Below are 20370 nucleotides of genomic sequence, written 5' to 3'. Positions count from 1 at the left end.
GAACCTCTCCGACACAACCTACGGATGCGGAAGCTGATGCAGATGCAGATGTAGATGCGGCTGCGGGAACATGGGAACCAATACCCCTTAACCCTTCAATTTGTATTTTCTTATTCAATTTGTCTTGTTCAATTTTTTCTAATGACACTAAATAAGTGCGTTTTGCCTCAGCAGTTTGTTGAGTGCAAATTGTAACATCATGTCCAGGTATAGCATCAATGTGATATTTCAATTTATAAATACCTCCAAAATTTATTTTTTCTTTGCAAAATATACATTTTGTTTGAAATTTGGTTCTTCCAAGAAACTCTTCGTTATATATCCAACATTCATTGTTTTTACCCATTGTGGAAAATGAAAGCAAAGGGCTGCTGCAATAAAAAAAATTCATGTAAAATATCAAAGTTTGAAACTAATAAACAAAAGCTACAAAACAACAAACCCTAGTTTGCAATTTAGTAAAAATAAAAAAATTCAAGATTTGCAAATAAAAACTAAAAAAATTTAACAAAAAATGCATAATACACTAACATGCAAAAAAAAAACAGCACTTACCTCTTGCAAATGAGTTGAGGAGTGTTGATATTGACTCCTTAATGCTCCCAATGCAATTTATGGGCTCCTCAAATGGACTTCTAATCTCTTTGGTGCTCTTCCTTCTTGCCGGTTGGAAACCTATGGTTTTTCTTTTCTCTTATTCTTTCTCACTCTTCCTCTCTTCTATTCATGCTTAACAATTAGAAAGCCCTTTAGGGTTATAAGAAAGAGGAAAGGCAAAAAAGAAATGAAATAAAACATGTGTTTTAAAAAAAAATTTCAATACAAATTTCTAGCTGCCGTGGGCGATTCATGTATTTTTGGCATGAATCCCTTGATTCGGCAATTTAGGCGATTCATGCCAAAAAATCGCTTTCAGCGATTCAAGATTCACAAAAACTCGGCAACCATGAATCTTCTCGCGATTCATGCGATTTTGGCGATTTTATGGTGATTTTTGGAACTATGAGTAAAAGTATCATTTTATAGTGGTCATTGCATAATTAGTTTATACAAGTAATTAAGGGAAGAGAATTGACTATTATCAAATATGAATTAAAGTGAAAGGTTTGATTGGAGACATAGTTTTAAAAGATATGACCTTTCATATTTAAAAGCCACACCCTCCCGTGGATAAGATATAAGTATATAATGAATTATTAACCAAGAAATATAACAAGAGATATATTTGCAAGAGAAGCAAAAAGAAGATATATTTATTTGTAAGGAGGAATATGAATTATAAAAAATGATTTGTATTATGAATTCAAATGTATTATTTTAATAAAAAATAGAGGATCTTTGTTCGTGTTTGCTTTAAAGGAAAAGAGATTAAAATTGTGATTAAGATTTGTCTTTTATGATCAATAAAACAATTATTGAATAATTCTAGATAAGGCACATGTATTAGATTTTGTTGCCGCATTCTTTGTTCAACATATAGGGATAGCGTGAAATATACGTGTGTTTCCTCATCTCTGGTTAATCTGACTTCCCACCTAAAAAGTTGAATTCCTTTTGGATTAACATCGAATTGCATATAAAGATTTGTCTTTTGCAGAGCACAAGAGTAATTGATTATATTTTGATGAATATTGTCTCATAAGGTTGTACATAATAATCTTCATTATAGTTGACTTTGTTGCCCGAATAAGCAAAAGCAATTGTCTTTTGAATCATTGAAATATAACCATTGGATTTATAGTTGAAGTTAGTAATCTTTGCATTTCCTTCTTGCAAAGCGTCAACCCAAAATTTTATACAAACATTCAATTATTTTAAGCACTCACTATTTTATTTGATCGAGTTTGAGGATTTTGCCAATCGAATAACTCACCAAGTCTAAATTTGCTATAGAAAAGCTTTGAGTCAGCTGGTTAGGTTTGAGGTGAAGGTTTACTTGCCTAGGTGTAGCGAAGCCTAAAGTGCAGGGGGATTTGGATTATTCTAGTTCATTGGCTAGAATTGATTGAGGAATTGACAAAGCTCTTGGATTTTGAATCTGTGGTTTTGGGAACAAACAGATTGGCGACTCTACTGGTGAGAGTTGCTCACAATATATTGTGAAGTTACCCAGGGTTCTAGATTTTGTAGATCAAAACCAGAAAGTAGTTATATTTGTTTGTAAGCATACTCTGCTGGAAGCAAGAACTTGGAAGATCAAAAAATCTATACATTCCTTGAAAGAGGTGCCGGCTCTATTCAATTAATTTTTGGTTTGGTAGCTCGGTTGAGGAAGAAGACTCAGAAGGAAATGATTTGATAGACAAGAGATCGTGTACTATGGAGAATATGTACTATGAATAGGAAGAGGCTCTATGTTACACCATGGAGGAAGCACACATATACCCCTAAGATGCATTTTTCAATTTAGAAAGATATGAAGGTGAATCAGCAACATATTTATTCATAAGGATGGTGAATAGTTTTCGGGAAGTATCTTTAGACATCACGCCTCCATGCAAGCAATTCATAAGAAAATTTCGTGAGGTTGGAATCTCGTGAGGTTGGAGCTTCTCTTTCAAATGTGTTTGGTGAATATTTTGCAACTGACAATTTGTTAAAATTCAATCTCAAAATAGGTAGACCAGCCACAACGTATGAGACAAGGTCACACCTATCTTAAAGGGAAGGCTCTCCCTTCTCACTGTTCCTTGGATCAACTCAAGGTAAGCAAGAAGTTTAGAGATTTTGAAAGGGTATTACCAATATTCTTTCCTCTTTACTTTCAGGAAAGAATCAACTTACCTGCAGAGCGAGTAATGGGCAAGATAAAATCTCTAACTATACTCCTATCTAAAAGCTAGAAATAGTGATACCGATAAACCAACACTAACTCAAAGGCTAGTTGAAAGTGTGCTGCTTTGGCTCTAAGTCCGGTTTTAATCTATTCTATAAGAATAATCTTTACTAGTGGGGCTCAAAAACTTCCAAAAGTAAAAAATTCTATTTTTGTGAATTGAGAAAGTAGTACAAGCTACAATCAAAGCTCCTAGTCTATGTATCACCACAATCTTTCCTAGTCAAAGCTTCGGCTCCGATTGTTCTCTAATCCTCTATGCTCAATTATTTGAATCATACAATAATAGCATGAATTAAAGAAGACAAATGTAAATTACAGTGAAAGCATCCAATTTGCACTTATCACAATTGTTTCTAGTCCAATTGCTTCTTTTATTCACTTTTCTCTCAAATCAGTACTACACAATCAAAGTTATGTTTGCACAAGTTTGACAGAGCTTTCTTGCATACAACAAAAGATGGTTTTTACAATGAGAGACACACCTTTTATAGGAAAAGAAGTGAGAAAAAAGAGGAAAAAGTGAGAGCAACTCAACCAATTTTGACTCAGTCAAACTAGGTGAGGAATTATTGGATTACATGTCATACGGACATGCAATTGAATTACATGTAATAGTATCTCATGCAATTCATCCTCTTCAACTACAAACATGAAAAACAAAGAAAGAAGAAAACGAAAAAAGTTGAAACAATCTTAGGAATTGTTTTAAATGGCCTTGTACTTGGCGATGCAATCACACACTGTAGGAAGATCTGAGATTTTCATTGTCTTTGATATAGCTTCAATTTTGACTGCATCAGCATATGCTGATTTCACTACCCTGCAATTTGGTGAAAGAGAATCCCACAAGCACTTTGCTATTGATTTGTATGCAACAAACCTGTTCATCATGTGTGATCCAAACTCTTTATAATCAAGATCAGCATTAACTCTATCTGTATACTCTGGGGCTATTTCTTCCTCTGTTATCAAGGTGTCATGTTTAGTAAGGACATTGCATGCCATTTGTTCCAAATTGCATATGATCTCTGTTTCAATTGATTGACAATCTTCTAAGGTTGCCTGCAACTTTATCAGAAGTTTTTCTAGTGTCTCTTCTTTGTGACCCATGAGTCCTTGACATTTGTAGAATGTTTCTGAGGAAGGAACAACTTCACATGCAATCATGCCATCTAAATCAGCATTAGCCATTTGATTCCGATCACCCAAGATTTCTTTCAAGGTATCAACTTCTTGATTCAAAGAAGCAATCAGGTCATGTAACATTTTTTCAACGCCTCAAATACGTTCAAGAACTTTGACCGCATCTTTGATGGCCTGAGCTCCTTCAAAGACCACTTCTCCATACCAGGTCTTTGCTGCTTTATTTGTTTTTCCCGAGGTGTCTAAGATGTGGTGATTACATGCTGTGACGCTGCTGGCAAATGACTTCATTCAGATGAGCAACTTCTTGCTTAAGCTAATTCTTCTTCTCCCACAACTCATGATTTCTTTTTGACACATTAGCAAGTGCATCTTGAGCATCCTGCAAACACCCCAGCCGTTATTGTTTACCAAGTTCAATTTTGGTGAACTTGTAATCTGAATGGTCAAGTTCTTCAGCTAGTTTATCTACTAGAGGTATTGTGATTTCTGCAAGCTTAGTCTTTTTAGAATCTACCACAACCCTTGAAATAATCTCGTCTTTCAAAGATTTAGTCTTATTTTCCTTAATAGGAAGATTATCTGGAAGTATGACGACCTTTCTTCTCTTCATAGTGATTTTACCCAACCATGTAGGCAAACTAAAACCCTCATCTGTTGAAACAGGGACAGTGGCTACTGCCGACATTGATCTTGATTGTATTTCTGTCGTGACCGTGCATGCTTCAGCTTGCATGGTTGAAATCATGGGTGCATGATGAGAAGATTTTGTCATGAACAATTCAAAGCCAACCATGGAGGTATCAAGTTGGGAAACTTGACCTTCGATGAGAGTTGGGAAATATTCAAATACCCAAATTCTCACATTGCTCAGGTGCGAGAATAAGAGGGGCCACCAAAGAGATGGGAGTGCCGATATGTTCACTTCTGAAGTAGGGATGGTAGATGTAAAAACTGGGGAGAATGAATCCACAATATTGTCTATATCATCCAAGGAAAGTGTTTCCTGATGTCGCGAAGGAGATATAATCATGATCTCTACTTCTTCCTCTTCACCTTCTTCGTCAAACTCTTCTTTAGATTCTTCCTCAAATTCTTATGCCTGTACGGGCTCTTGAGAAGATTCTTATGCTTGTACAGGCGCTTGAGAAAGTTCTTGAATTGATTTTGATCCCTTTTTGCCTTTAAGCTTCAACTTGAGAGATTTAGCCGGTATTAAGGAAGATGCACCATCTTTGCTTGTAATCGCCACTCGAGTTGTCTTTCCAACTAGTCCAAAATGATCACAATCTATCTAGAGCTTAGGATATACTCTCTTAAGATGATTGATTTTCAATCACTTGTTAGTATTGGCCAAGATGGATTTGAATCTATCAAAGATAGAAGCACTTTCTTTTTGTTGCCAATGCATTCCATCCTCCATACCTGCTTACATGTAATTACATCGTTCGAACTTCATTACATGTTTTCTTCAAACACAATTACATGTAATTACATCTAGAGAACCCAATTTTCGTAAAAGGTCACTCTTTAAATACTAGAGTCATCATTTGCATGTATCCTCATGCACCTAGCTTACATTCCTGAAGCATTTATATGAAACCCATCCTTGCCCACGTGCGCTCCATCCTCCTAAGTCCCATTTTTGCCCTCTGCGTATGCTTTCCATTTCCTATCCAAGCTATTTGATATGTTCCATGAGTATTTAATCAATACTCTGAAGGTATTTTCCAATCTAAAATCAACATTTTCATGGAATCAATACCTTCCAATGATGTATTCACCCTTAGGAAATTTCATGTTGCAACACAAGACATGCCCACATCTACCTTCCAATGATGTATGACAAAGAGTTAGCTCATGCAACTACATCTCATGTCTCATCTCCTTTGGATCAAGTATCCGACATTGAGATTGGACACATTGACATGGCTGATTTCTTACAAAGGGTCGAAGCTCCTTCCAATAGAGAGATGAGATGTGTAATGTTCCCTTTTTAAGCATTCATAGCATGTTGTTGTCATTGGCCTATTCCCCACTGTCCCGTAGGCTAACCAGGACATTAAAGGGACTTTGAGGCCATTTGGCCTAGATAGTTTTAGTTGTAGGTCTTTCTGATGGGTTTTGAGGCAACTTTGGGCATACTTACTATTTATAGTAAGTCATCTTGGACATGGTCGGACATCCAGTGGCAGCAGTATGTCGATGGTAATTGTTTAAAATTGACAAGGAGACTTGTTTATCATTAATAAGATTTGTTATGCATTGATAAAGCTATTTTATAAAGTTAAATTTAAATATTTAACTTTATTAATGCATAGACTATAGTTTGTGGGAAATATTTAAATTAAAAGAGTCCCCTTTATTTTATAACACATTGGAGACATAAGTTACATAAAGGGATTTATGTTTTATCCCACATTGAGAAAACGAAGGATGGAGCTCTTGTGAGAACACTATAAAAGAAATGAAAGAGCTTCTTTTATGCATGCTTGGAAATATCAAAGAAATTGGAAAATTTTCTGGAGATTATGTCTCAATAGTTTGGAGGACGAAATCCCTTCAAGCTGAAAATCTTGACGCCATTGAAAGATATGGTCTTGAGATTCAACATAGTAGCAGTCCGAAAAAGCGGAACCGAAAAAGCAGGCTGAAAAAGCGGGTACGAAAAAGCAGTCCGAAAAAAAATCGGAACCGAAAAAGCAGGCTGGAAAAGCGGGTACGAAAAAGTAGTCCGAAAAAAGCGGAATCGAAAAAACAGGCTGAAAAAGCAGGTACGAAAAAGCAGTCCAAAAAAGCAGAATCGAAAAAAGTAGGCCGAAAAAGCAGTTCGAAAAAAGCAAGCAGAAGGGCCAGCATTGAAGGAAAATTATTACAGCCATCTACAACCAGGTTCCTTTGTTAGTATTGTTTTTTTTAGGGTATTATAAGTTTCAACTGTAAGTGTGCATTATACAAGCATTGTCATTTTGTAATCCATGTAAATGCCAAAGTCTTGGCCATATTTCATGAGCATTGTATTAGAAATTTGATTGCAATTAAGAAGATAATAGTTGTTGGTGTCATTTAAGCAATTCAATTTCATTATTTATCAGCTAGATAGTTTGCATACCAACTGTTTGCAAAAATGCCAGTTGGCTGTAGGTGTTCTTTTCTCATGCTTTGATCATATATATGCACTGAATATTGTCAAAATTAGGAGCACACTCATGTTAGGTCATTGTGTAGTCCATTTTGAGTCTTCTAGCACAAGATTCTCATTGATGCAAATTGAACAAAGTCATTTAAAGCAAGCTGAAATACTATATCAGTCATATGTCTCTTGCATGTGAATTGTTTGACAAAATTCTTTGAGCCTTCAATCAGCATCTTTGAGAGCAGATTTGAGGAGGGTTATTACAGTGGGATCAGAGCTTGCTTGCAAAGTGTTTGACGAAATGTCAAACAACTGAAGTATAAAAAATTTTGGTGTTTGAAGAAGTTATAACCTATTGGGGTTATTACAAGATGCATCAAGAGAAGTGACATTCATTTGGTGTCTACTTTCCTATGGCTGCCCTAGAACCAATATTCGCCTTAGGATGTGCTCAACATTTCAGTCCTAAGACCAAAACAATCAAGAATGTAGATGGTAAGGTTATCATCAGTCTAGACCCAGAAGTTACTGAACAAATCTTTTGAGTTCCTTAGAGTGTAGAGTGTGAAGACTGGTCAAAGGAGAAATCTTTGGAGTTATGGAATGAGAAGAAGTCAGATTATCGAAGGTATATGAATGCATATTGGTTGAATGTTAGAAGAAATAACTTTTCAAGGTGGCCCAAGCCAATTCACAGATCTAACTTCAAGCCAAAATGTAAGGATTTAATTACTCTCCTTAGTAGAGTATGTGGCCTCAAGGAATCTAGTGACTTTGAGCCATGGATGTACAAGTTCATCTTCAGATCTTTGATAATGAAGAGCCTGTTTTTTGGGGAAAGCTTATCAGTACATCAGTACGCAAACAATTGCTTAATGTGGGAACATCGGCACCATTTCACATGAACTTGTACTTGGTTTACATTGTTGCATCCATGGGATCCTTCTCAGGACTTTCAACCAAAAGGGATCGACTTAAAGTTCCTATTTGGAACTATTATGATCAAATCACATTGACACAGAGCAAATATCACTATAAGAGAGTCCAAGATGCATTTTTTGGACATTTCCGGTGTCAGTTTGATAAACAGTTGGTGATCAGAAGAGTATCGGATGAAGCTTGGAATAGGGTGAATCAATTTGGTTGCATCTTTTTGCAATTTCCAACTTTCACTTATTTGAGAGTTGGTTATTTCAAAGGAAAACCATATACCTTGCCAAGATATGCTATTGATAAAATCATTCTGATGGAGTTGGCCAGACATCTCATAGAGGTGTAGACATATCAAAATACTCAACACAGGCCAGGATTTGGTATCATTACAGCCAAGCCCTTGGTGATTGATCAGTTTATGACCAATTCAATTTACAAGGCAAAAACTATGGAGGCAGAATCTCAACTTATCACATTGAAGAAATTGAAAGCTAGGGTCGATTTTGACTACTGAGGAATGCATTAAAAAATCAAAAGAGCACTCACCCATGTTCATCACATAGAGGACAAATGGATCGACTTGCACATAGAGCTAAATATCATGAAGATTGATTATTGCAGGCTCACATTGCAGCAACTTGTTGACCTCAACATGGTTGAGATCCCACCCAATATTCCTATTAAAGATGATGGCAACATTCTTGATCCAAAATATCATTAGGTTGGCTTTAACAAGCAGTGTCATTTTCCCATGACACATATAAATGAAAATGGATGTAATTGCATATGTTGAAAATGAATGAGACATACTTTTACATGTGTTGGTGAAAAGATGTGATGCACTTGCATGAAGAGGTGGAATGTGAAATGGTGTGAAATGCTCTTGCATTCTTGGGCAAGAATCCTTAGCCTTTTCAAAAAAAGGAAAACAAAACAGCAAGCAAACAACAAACAAAAAACTATGCACAAAACAAAAACATACCTTAGGTTTTTGGCTCAAACGTGACAAAACATTAAGTTGCTCTCCTATATGCAATTTCGAAATTGGAATTTGGGGGAAATTCCAAGCATTTGAAAATAGAAATTTTCATTTTATTTTGGGAAAATTTGTAAAATACATGGCATATCTTTGAGCAAGTGTACAATGATAAGCCAAAATATGCAACAAAATAGTGAAGGCCAAAATGTGCAACAAAATAGTGAAGGATTGAAAACTTCAACTTACTTGGAGATAAAATAGCCAAATGTTGAAGATAGATAGGTTTGAATGATTGGCTTACCACCAAATTCGAATTTCCAAACAACTCCTTGACCTTTTCAATGCTTGAAAATGATGGCTTTGAATGTCAAATACATGAGGCATTTTTGTATGCGAATGCCCAAAAACGTGATCTCAATCCCTTAATATGCAAAACATTTTTGGAAATCTCATGTATTTGGGACTTTTGTGGGGAAAAATGTGCCTTTGTCTGCAAGAATATGAAACGTTTTTGGCCAAGAATGCTAAAAATGTGATCTCCAAATGCATGAATATGCATCAAAACTTAAAAACGTCCTTTCCTTGATGAACTTTGTCGCTTGGAAGGAAGAAATCTGGGCTTTTTGGGAAAAACATGCCCTCCTTTTGCACAAATATGAGCTGTTTTTGGCCTCAAGTAGCAAAATTCTGGATTTGAATAGCATTTACATGCATCAAAGTGCCCAAACGCACTCTATGGGAGAGTTTGCATATCCAAAATGCATGTATTTTGAGGTAAAGAAGACAAATCGCTCTCTCCAAGCCCTTTTGCATGTATTAAAAAGCATGTAAATGGAGTCAAGAAGCAAGTTGCATTCTATGGGAGGTTTTGCATGTTTTAAAATGCAAGTCCTTTGGTTATTAATGCAAATCGCACTCTCCATGTGCTTTTGCATGTTTTAAAATGCCTACAAGTATCAAGCAATGCAAATCACACTCTCCAAGCTTCATTAAATATTTTAAAAACATGTAACATGTAACATGTGATATGCATTGGGTGTTTTAGCCTTGAAAGGCAAAATCGTGGTCTTAAGATGTTATTACATGTTTTAGAATGCCAAATTGCACTCTCTCAAGGTCATTACATGTAACATTTAAACATGTAAAAGGCCACTTTCATGCAAATCGCATTGTAGGATGACCATTGCATATTTTAAAAACTTGGCTTTTACTTGTTTTAAGTGTTCTAAAATTTCCTTTCTAACACAATCACACTCTCTCAAGGCAATTACATGTTAACATGTAGGTGGGTTGAAAGTTGAGTTTGCACAACTTAAGTGATCAGTTAAGCACATGTTTAATTGCTTTTTGAGGAAATATCATTTAAGTAGGTAAAAAAAAAATTTACACTATATAATTAATATATCATGGGCAAATATTATTCAAAAAGCAATATTTAAAAAGCAACTCAAAGTGAAAAATTAAAAAGCAACTCAACATTAAAATATAACATAAGGTGCACTATAGTCACGTAAGTGACAAATTTAAGTGATAAAGTAACTTAAAAACATAACATTAAGTCAATTTATGTTATATTTTTCAAAAAGTGAATATTAACATTAAAATATAACATGATATTTTAAATATGCAAAAGCGTCTGAAGAGTCCACCTTTTGGGCACTTCAATGACCATATCTTTTGACTACCAAGTCCAATTGGCGCTAAGATATGCCAAATCCAAGGGAAAACTGAAAGCAAGAGATTAAACAAAACCAAAAGACCAATAGCAAACACACTCAAAAATGCAAAAAAGGATGTTGAAGGCTTAAAAAATCAAGTATAGGCTTAATAACATGAAAAACGAAAAGGACTTACGAAAGCCTTTAGTAGGATTTATTATACCAATTGGGGACAATTGATTGATCAATTTTAGCTAATTAAATAATGAACTAACTCAAAGAAACGCGAAACTAAGTTGAAAAAGTTTCGTATTATTACCTACATTTTGTGGTGACAAAATGTAGGACAACAAAATGTTAGAAGAAGATGATGAAAATCCAAGTTATATATCTCCTATGGATACATTTTTGAACTTGTAAAAACAAGAAGAAGAATCTACAGTAGAATTCTTCATGGGGATGTTTAATGCCTATCAAGAAATACATTCAGAATCAAACCTCCATCCTTTGATCTTTTCGATAGAGTGCAAGAACTAAGTCTATTACATGATCATTTGTTCATTATCTTTCTCAAACCTATGAATGATGAACTAATTGCAGAAGAGAATGAATACAAGACTGAAGATGCACACGAGGTAAGTGATTTTTCAGATTCAAATATAGAAGAAATTTTGGATCTGATTAAAGAAAAATCCATCCATGAAGAGACTTGTGCGACAACAAATATTAGTGAATGTGAAAATGATGAAGAGGACTCTCTCAGCATAGAAGAAATTTCATATTTGTTAGACATGGAGTACAAGAAACATGTGAGAGAAATTGTCCAATAATTTTCTTAATCCACCGAAATAAACAAATTAATGAATCGACACATATTTAGGGGGTACTAGATGAACAAATTGTGATTATCAAAATGATGAATTTAGTGAAGGTATACAATTTGCTGATATCTTGTGTAATGAAACACCTAATGATCGAGATAAAAGCTCTCATGAAAGTATGCCTGAATTCTCTATGTTTTTGAATCCATTGTTTGATGAGGAAACATAAGAAGATGTGCTTGAGTTCTCGATGTTCTTGAATCCATTATTTGAAGAATATTTTCAATGCAATCAAGTCTATCAGCATCATGGCGAAGATAACAATCTTGATGATGATTTTGAAGTTGATAAAACTCATGATATGTATTTAGGAGGTGAGACAGGCATTAATTCATCCTATGTGCAGGAGCTGTATCAAACATGTGAAGATTAGATGGAAACAACCAGGCATGATGAGGAGAATATGTTGAGGAATTCTTCCGAAATTTTTCCTAGTGTTCTATCTGATCAAATTCTTGATAAGATAGAAGTAGTATTTCGTAAACATGAGTTATCCTCGAAACCTTTTTGTGAGGAGAAACAATATTTGGAGTATGGAGATGGAGCGAATTTTGTGCAAAAGGACATCCAAGTAGATGCTAGTGTGATTGATCAAATACATGACCATAAAGATCCTCCATTCACCAAAGACCACAATGCACTTGATGACTTCTCAAAGGCTAAACATAAGTTAGACACCAAAGATCACATTGATAAAGAAATGAGTGTTGTCCATAAGAATGATGCATCCAATACAACAAAGTTCAAAGTCTTACGTGATCAAAATTGAGTGTTCAATAGAGGAAAGGAGCAATGTTTACTTTTGGGGTTCCTATGGGCCACCCAACTTCACTTTGCAGATTGAAAAGGGTCTGCTTCACTTAGAGATAGCTGGGATATTCATTATGCCCACAGGGGGCATATGTCCCTAATAAGAGCCACTAATGGAGCCCAATTTTTTGCAAAATTTAGGACCTCCATTTGTGAAATAATGTTGAAGATTTACGATGGAAATACAACCATTGATCACAAATCAAATATGCAAATTCTCAAATCTATGCAGTGGGTGCAGAGCAACCATGAAGACTGCCAGTTTAATTACCAATAATAGCATTAGACCTACTGTTATGTTTGAAGAGATTGCCAATCATATCCGGCAGGATGAGCCAAAGAAGGGCATTTCTTTTTCACTTATGAAATTTTATAAGGACTAATTTTTGTGTTGTGTTCCAGCCCACAAATTAAGAGTTTTAACTTGTCAGGAAATACTCCAGTTGTCCCGCTGATATATTCTTATCATATTACAATTCCATGTTTATTTGGTAATATTTCGATTTTGGACTGCCTATACTAAATATGTATATGCTGATGTACAAGTCAGGACTACAAGGATAACAATATAAAAAATAACTTTTTTTATCGTGCCTTTGTGAAGGATATTATGTAAGGAATGTTATTTGACCATTTCCTTTAGCTGAAACTGCAGCATGTGGTTTGTATTGATTATCTGAGTTTACCTTTCTTTTAAAGATCACATTAATCAACTCTCACTCTAGACACCCACGCCGATTGGTTCTTTCCCTGTCCTGATTGGAAATTGTCTTTCACTTGGTAACTCCACAACAATCAATCATTCCATTTCTTTCTTTCTTTTCAAACTCACCATGTAATCTCACATCTGCAGCCTCCAATAGTCATCCTCGACATCTTCCAGATCCCAATTCCCATCCTCTCCTAACTCTCTGTCTCCGGTTGCAATTGGAACACACAGAAATTCAGATTCTCATTCTTCTATATCAAACATGAGTTTGCTTCATATGGGATCTGGAGTTACACATCCAATGGCCCTAAATAAGTACTTCCGTCTGTGGACAGCAATAAGATGGGTAGTCAATGCAAAAAATTACCAAATCTGGCAGACGTCCTAACAAATACCAATGTCATTTAAATTTATGTACATCAGAACCATGAGGCTGTGAACTTAGGAGACAACGTAATCTTACCGCTTGAAATCTCAGATACTTTATCAGTGAGTCAGTAACATTGGTCTCTCATGCGCACAACTTGCCGTGAAAAGGAAATGATAAATAAAACAAACATAAAGACTATGAAGGAATTGAAAGGCAAAAACTGTTGGCATCAATAATATGAAACATTGTTGATGGCGATAAAGCAATGATCTCGATGAAGTCACGATGGATATACAAAAAGACAACAGAACTCCAGCGGGTTCAACCTTCAGCTTTTCCAGCCCACTTTTCTACATAGTGTGGAGTCACCACTTAAGACACAGAGAGAAAAATCAGGCCACATCATCTTGAAAAAATTAAGTCATCTAAAGAGGGCGACTATGGTAAAATTATCATTTTATAATTATAGTGATCATTGCGTAATCAGTTTATACAAATAATTAAGGAAAGAGAATTGACTATTATCAAATATTAATTAAACTGAAAGGTTCAATTGGAGAAGTATAGAATGGATTATTAACCAAGAAATATAATAAGAGATATATTTGCAAGAGAAGCAAAAAGAAGATATATTTATTGTAAGGAGGAATATGAATTATAAAAAATGATTTGTATTACGAATTCAAATATATTACTTTAATGAAAAACAAAAGATCTTTGTTCGTGTTTGCTTCAAAGGCAAAGAGATTAAAATTGTGATTAAGATTTGTCCTTTATGATTAGTAAAACAATTATTGAATTATTCTAGACAAGGCTTGTGTATTAGATTTTGTCGCCAGATTCTTTGTTCAACAAACAAGGATAGTGTGAAATATATGTGTGTTTCCTCATCTCTAGCTAATTGGACCTTCCACCTAAGAAGTTGAATTCCTTTTGGATTAACATCGAAGTGCATATATATAACGATTTGTCTTTTGCAGAGCACAAGAGTAATTGATTATATTTTGACGAATATTGTCTCATAAGGTTATACATAGTCATAATAATCTTCATTATAGTTGACTCTATTGCCCGAATAAGAAAGGGCACTGCTCTTTTGAATCATTGAAATATAACCATTGGATTTATAGTTGAAGTCATTAATCTCTGCATTTCCTTCTTGCAAAGCGTCAACCCAAAATCTTATATAAAAATTCATTAATTTTAAGCACTCACAATATTTTAGTTGATCGAGTTTTAGGATTTTGCCAACTGAATAACTTACCAAGTCTAAAGTCGCTATAGAAAATCTTTGAACTAGGTGGTCAGGTTTGAGGTGAATGTTTACCCACCTAGGTATAGTGAAGCCTAAAGTGCAGGGGAATTTGGATTATTCCTATTCGTTGGTCAAAACTGATTGAGGAATCTTATTGGAGAATTGGCAAAGCTCCTGGATTTCCAATATGTGGTTTTGGGAACCAACAGCCCCTCCTATGGCAAGGGAGACAAGGGCACCTTTGGAGCTGGGATTGGATTGACCTAGTAATGGCATAGTTCAATCTCATGTCATCATGTTGCAATCTTCTTGCATTGTTCGTTTGCAGAATTGGAAGCCTTTGTTGAGTATTGGGTTGCAAAACACCAATATAAAAAAAACTATGGCATTGAAGGGGATATTAACATAATCATTGTCTCTATAAGATACTTACCAATCCATCTTGACCTAGATTTCCGAAAACGTTAGTGTAGAGATTGTTTAGTGTCCTTGTAAGCATGTTAAAATTCACCTAGTGAATTAACAGTCACCCTCAGCCTGCAATCTTTAGAATTATAGCAGAGGTAATGGAGGCAAACCCACATTGCTATCATGGTGAAAGAATCATTGGTAGTTAAAAAGGTCAATTTAAGGCTTAACTAGTCACTTCCATTCTTTTGAAACTCATTCATGCAAACCCTTCAATCTGGACCATAGGCATAGCTTGGTGTCTTAAGCAATTCTACTGGTGCCAACTCTTGAATTTGATTTTAGAGGCAAGTCATGCGAGTTTTCCATATTCATGGCAGTCCTTTTCTCCCAAGCACCTCCATAATCTGCAGCGCCCAACTTCGCATATGCTCTATGGAGAATTCACAGTGCTGTGTAATGATCCCTTTTCTGGAATAGGATTTAATAATAGATAGTAATTAATAATGAAGAGCTTTGACTTCCTTAAAATATAAAAGGGAGAAGAGTTCATTTGAAAGGGGACATGGATGGAGCAAGGAAAATTGGATAAGGAAATATGGAATAATCAACTTGGAATTGGAGAATATTCAGAAGTGACCTGAATAAGAAATAAAGAACAGCAATAAAGATTGGTTGAGGAGTGGTTAAGGAAGTGAAAGAGACACCACTCTTGGTAATATATATTAAGAAGTCATAGAGTGCATTTGAGGGGAGCGTAAGTTTAATAAGGCTTACACTTGCAGATCTGCGAATGAGAAAATAAAAGGGAAGATCATCAAAGAAGGTTGAAAGTATTATTGTAGAAGAGTTTATAACGGAATTGTAAGAAGTGTCTATGCAAATGTAAACAAGGAATAAATGCAGTATAAGAGAAATGTATATGTGGAGATAGAAGAATGTGCTAATTGAGAAGGAGAGTACATGCAGACCTAAAGGAGAATACATAGTTTGAAGGTGTACATCAAGATATTGAGAAGGAGAGTACATGCAGACCTAAAGAAGAACACAGTGTTTGAAGGTGTAAATCAAGATATAATTAATTGAGAAGAAAATAAGGATTGTGACTTGTTCAAAGGTTGGTAATTGTGAAAGGTTGTGACCATTACAAAGGGAAGACATGGTAAAGAGCTGTGACTCTCCCGCACATTGGAAGATATAAAGGGATGAAGCTTTCATTTGAATTGGACATTTAAGGGCAATCAATTTGGGAATGATATATTATTCTCAAAGGCACAATGAAAGATGGTGATCCAATTCGTTTGAAAGGTGGTGATTCTTATAACAATAAAGGATAATTCATTCCAAGCATTGAAGGATATCTTATCACTCACCACTCATGAACCCACAAAAGCAATTATCAAAGCAAGCAAACAATCAATCAAAAAATCGCTCTATCAAGTCATCATACATTCAATTCGCCAATATATTAAACCAGCACTAATTACACATTCACTTGTCAACCATCTAATCAACAATAACTAAATCATTGCTTATCAAAACCTCAAATTGTACAATCCTCATTCAGTCAATCAATCATCCAACAGCATTGAATGAACGAATAAGCATTCCAATTTAAGGAAATAAATAAACTTAATAGCGAACCTCTATAATTCTATCAACAACAAATATATCAAGTATTACCGACAGTGATTAATATTCAGACCTGGCTTGAAAGCAGCAGTCTGATACTCTTTTCAGCTAAGTTCTTCTCAGCATTCTATGATCTTACAATTGCTTTCTGGTATATATATTGTTTATGCATAAATAGATAATGCTTATCTCTTACGTGTATATTCATATTATAAAATATGCCTGCTTGTCAGAAATTCATCTTATAGGAAGGATCAGGTGTGTAAGAGGGAGGTTATAGGAGGCTTAACCAAGTATGCCAGCCTAGGGATGACCATATAACTCACTCTAAGGCCAAGAGGGCTCTGTTATCAATCTGCTCTTGGTCTTAGATGGAAGAACCAAAAAAACCCCTTAATTGCTGTCCAACTCTGCAATGATGGCACGTCTCTTTATTGGGATGAGGCATTGATAGAGAAAGCATGTACAAGCAACCCACTTATTGGGCCACCTTGGCGGATGATCATATTGATTGCCCACTGAGGCCAAGAGGGTTCTAGCATTCACTCTGCTCTTGGGCTTATTGTAGATATTACTTTGAGCAGACTTATCATGCTTCTTCCTCCAAATCTGAATGTGTCAGTATAATTTTGTAGGTTTCACTAAGTTACTAGTTTGGGTTCAGAGATGGGTTTGGATACGAGAACCCAATATGTGGCTCCGTGATTTTTTTTTTCATTATGTTCGTGTATATATGTGCAATTTATATACAAAAAAAGAGAAATATACTCAATTTTAAAACTAAATCATTTCATGGTATGAATCTATGATGCTTGATCATTGATCAATGCCAAATGTCAAAGATAAATAGTAAAAATTTAAATACTTGAAATATCAAACCTGCCTTGAAGAAGGTATTTGTCACTCCACAATCGAATACAATCACCTCAATTCAAACTGACAAGATGGAGAGAGCAAAAGTGAAAAAAAAGTGTTTTTGGAGGCTTCATAATTGGCTGTTTTAGGGTTACAACAAAACAAAAAATGCTTTTTTAATGTTTTTGGATGTACTTTTTGAGTTGGATGTTGTGGGTCCTCACAGTTCCACACAGGTCTATGCTCGGTAGGCTCGGGTTTGTGTTGGGTCCAGGCAAGGTCTATGCCCAACCTTGTGGATCCTCATGGGTTCTCATCTAGCACGAACCATTTCACGAACTTGAACCCGATTCACACCCAGACCCAGTTCGAGGGTCCAAGGTGTGAACTTGGCAACTCAAGTTTTATTTAAATGTGATGTATTCTTGTCCAATCCTAGTAAGTGGAAGTATAACTATGTGTTTATGTTTCTTGGGTTATGATTGCAGGATTCAAATATAGGATCACATTTTGTAGATATTTGGCTTGGTAAGGATGTAACCGTAACCCTAATTTGTTGCAATTGTCATACTAGGGCGAATTGGGAAGGGGACATTACATGCTAAAACATCTTTGAAGGATATGTTGAAGGATTGATGTCATAATCTTTGCAATTAAGAAGCATGTGATTGAGAAATGCCCCCAGCAAACAAAATACCTCACATGAGTTACCACAAAGATTAGAGACTAGATTGTTAGGGCTGACCATGGACCTATGCAATCCTTCTCTAAGAAGAGGCCAATCCGAATGCCAATGAGTGATCTGGGAGTTGAGTTGGTTATGTACATGTTAATGTTTTGGAAGGCTGAATGACATCTGGGAGTGCCATCCTCTATCTAGGATGGGTGGACTGATAGTAGACATTGGTAATTGATTAATATAATTATTATCTATTCAGGTGGCTTATATTTCCTTAGACCTGTTCATTTCTCTAGGAAGCATAAGCATGTAACTTCCAATTGGATCGTGGGGAGGCTGAAGGAGCTTGGACCTTTAAATGTCATACAGGTTGCAACTAATTCAATGCTTGTTTTCAATGAATTGGTTTATTGGTCGGGGGTACTTATAAAAAAATGCTTTGGAACTCTGTGTTCTTGAATTGGAAGATATTTGGAAGATAGTGTGATTGAAGATGTTTGTGTTGAAAGCTAGATATGTAGAGATGTTTCTGTGCAACTACCACTCATCAGTTGCACTCTTCAAGACATTTTTGAATTCCTCAAGCTGGTGGTTACTGGATATGGTAGCTATTTCTTTTTGTTGGAGAGGATACATGGTAAAGGTGGTAGGATTTAAAATTTATTGTGGTTTGTGAAAAGCAGAAAAGTGGGCTGAGGCAAGTCATCAAAAGGGAAGAATGTGAGGCAAACGATATTTGATGATCTGTGGCAAAAGTTAGAGACAAACTTTGATCAGTTTTGAGATCTGTAGATACTCAAGTGTTACCGTGTGGTGCAGTTCATGAATTCTTGAAAGTTTTCTTATTACACTCAGTTTCCTTCTTTTCCAAATATCTCTAGTCATGGCTCCCGATGCTTCTGCCTCTTTGGTATGTGCCAGTGTGCCTTTAAGTTCCTTCAGTCATATATATTATTCTAAAATATCTTTAAATGTTCTTTTCCACATCTTTCCAAATCTTTTTAAGATTATTTAAAGCTCCCATCTAACTATCTGGCTTGTTGAGCCTTTATTTGTTGTATATGCTCTTTTGTCATGTATATGTTTTTAGTATTTTTTACTTCCTTACTTCCTGCTATGCTTTATAAGTTGGTAAGTAATGTGGCATGTTGATGTGCATTATGTTTCTCAATTGTCAGTGAAGATGATGTTTGAGTTGCAATATCTTACATGTTTAGAAATGCAATTGAGACTGTGTAATGGTTGTTCTCAGGATTATAAAGGCTGTGGATGGAACTCTTCAACTTTCCCAAGCTTTTGGTATTCCAGTGACTGAACTTGGTCAGATCGTAGTGCTTTTTGTATTTACGGTCGTTTGCAATCTGCTCAATGCAACAGCAGAAGACTGGGGCATGCAAATGATTTGGTCAGAAAAACAGCAAATTTTGACTACTAGTACAGGTCAAAATGATATGCACCTCGATATTGATGATGACTTGAATGAAAAAAGGCGCTTGCACAGAGAAAACTTACGGAGAACAAGCTCTGTGATGGCTATCGAGTTGATTGGAAAGCTTATAGAACACAGAAAAACGGCATCCCTTCTCTCCCTTGCACATCAGAATATGTAAATTTTGTAATCATATCTTATTATATCCTAAAAACATGGTCTAGATATTTTGTTTTCTATTCCATCTTCAATATTTTAAGATGTATAGGAGAATATGTAAATTAGTTTTACTGATAAAGATACTTGAATTTTTGCTTCATTAAATGAATCTTCAGGGTAGTAAGGCATATGATTGAATATCCATTTTATTTTCATTTGATAACCATATCCATAATTGTGGTTTTGGTTGTGCAACTGCAGATATTTGTGATGAACCACCATAGGGTTTGTGTCAAAATGAAATTTACTGTTCTCTTTTACTTGTTTGCAATGCAGCAGTATAATACTTAGTATGTCCAGTTATCTCAATATTATCTTAATAATATGGCTGACATCATGAAGTGAATATTTTACAACGCACAAATTTGATCATCCAGAGAAATATAAAAATAAAAACAGTAAACACAGCTTCCATATTATACGGCTCCATAAGGT

The 20370-nt window shown here is 35.4% G+C and overlaps 1 protein-coding gene across 2 annotated transcripts in view; it reads left to right on the top strand.

Annotated features, from left to right (window-relative positions):
- LOC149550084 (mediator of RNA polymerase II transcription subunit 33A-like) overlaps window positions 1-20370 on the top strand; it is a 123715-nt gene that overhangs the window by 64589 nt on the left and 38756 nt on the right. For both annotated transcript variants that reach the window (XM_089793229.1, XM_089793230.1), the window contains exon 3: window positions 19540-19893. In XM_089793229.1, coding sequence (XP_089649355.1) covers window positions 19540-19893 — 354 coding nt within the window. The remainder of the gene's footprint in view (window positions 1-19539; window positions 19894-20370) is intronic.

The sequence above is a fragment of the Cupressus sempervirens genome, chromosome 7, assembly GCF_028749045.1.
Source record: "Cupressus sempervirens isolate cs-2001-9-10 chromosome 7, ASM2874904v1, whole genome shotgun sequence".
NCBI classification, from domain to species: domain Eukaryota; kingdom Viridiplantae; phylum Streptophyta; class Pinopsida; order Cupressales; family Cupressaceae; genus Cupressus; species Cupressus sempervirens.
The sequence above is the reverse complement of the archived record's forward strand: the minus strand, read 5'-3'. Positions and strand labels throughout refer to the sequence as shown.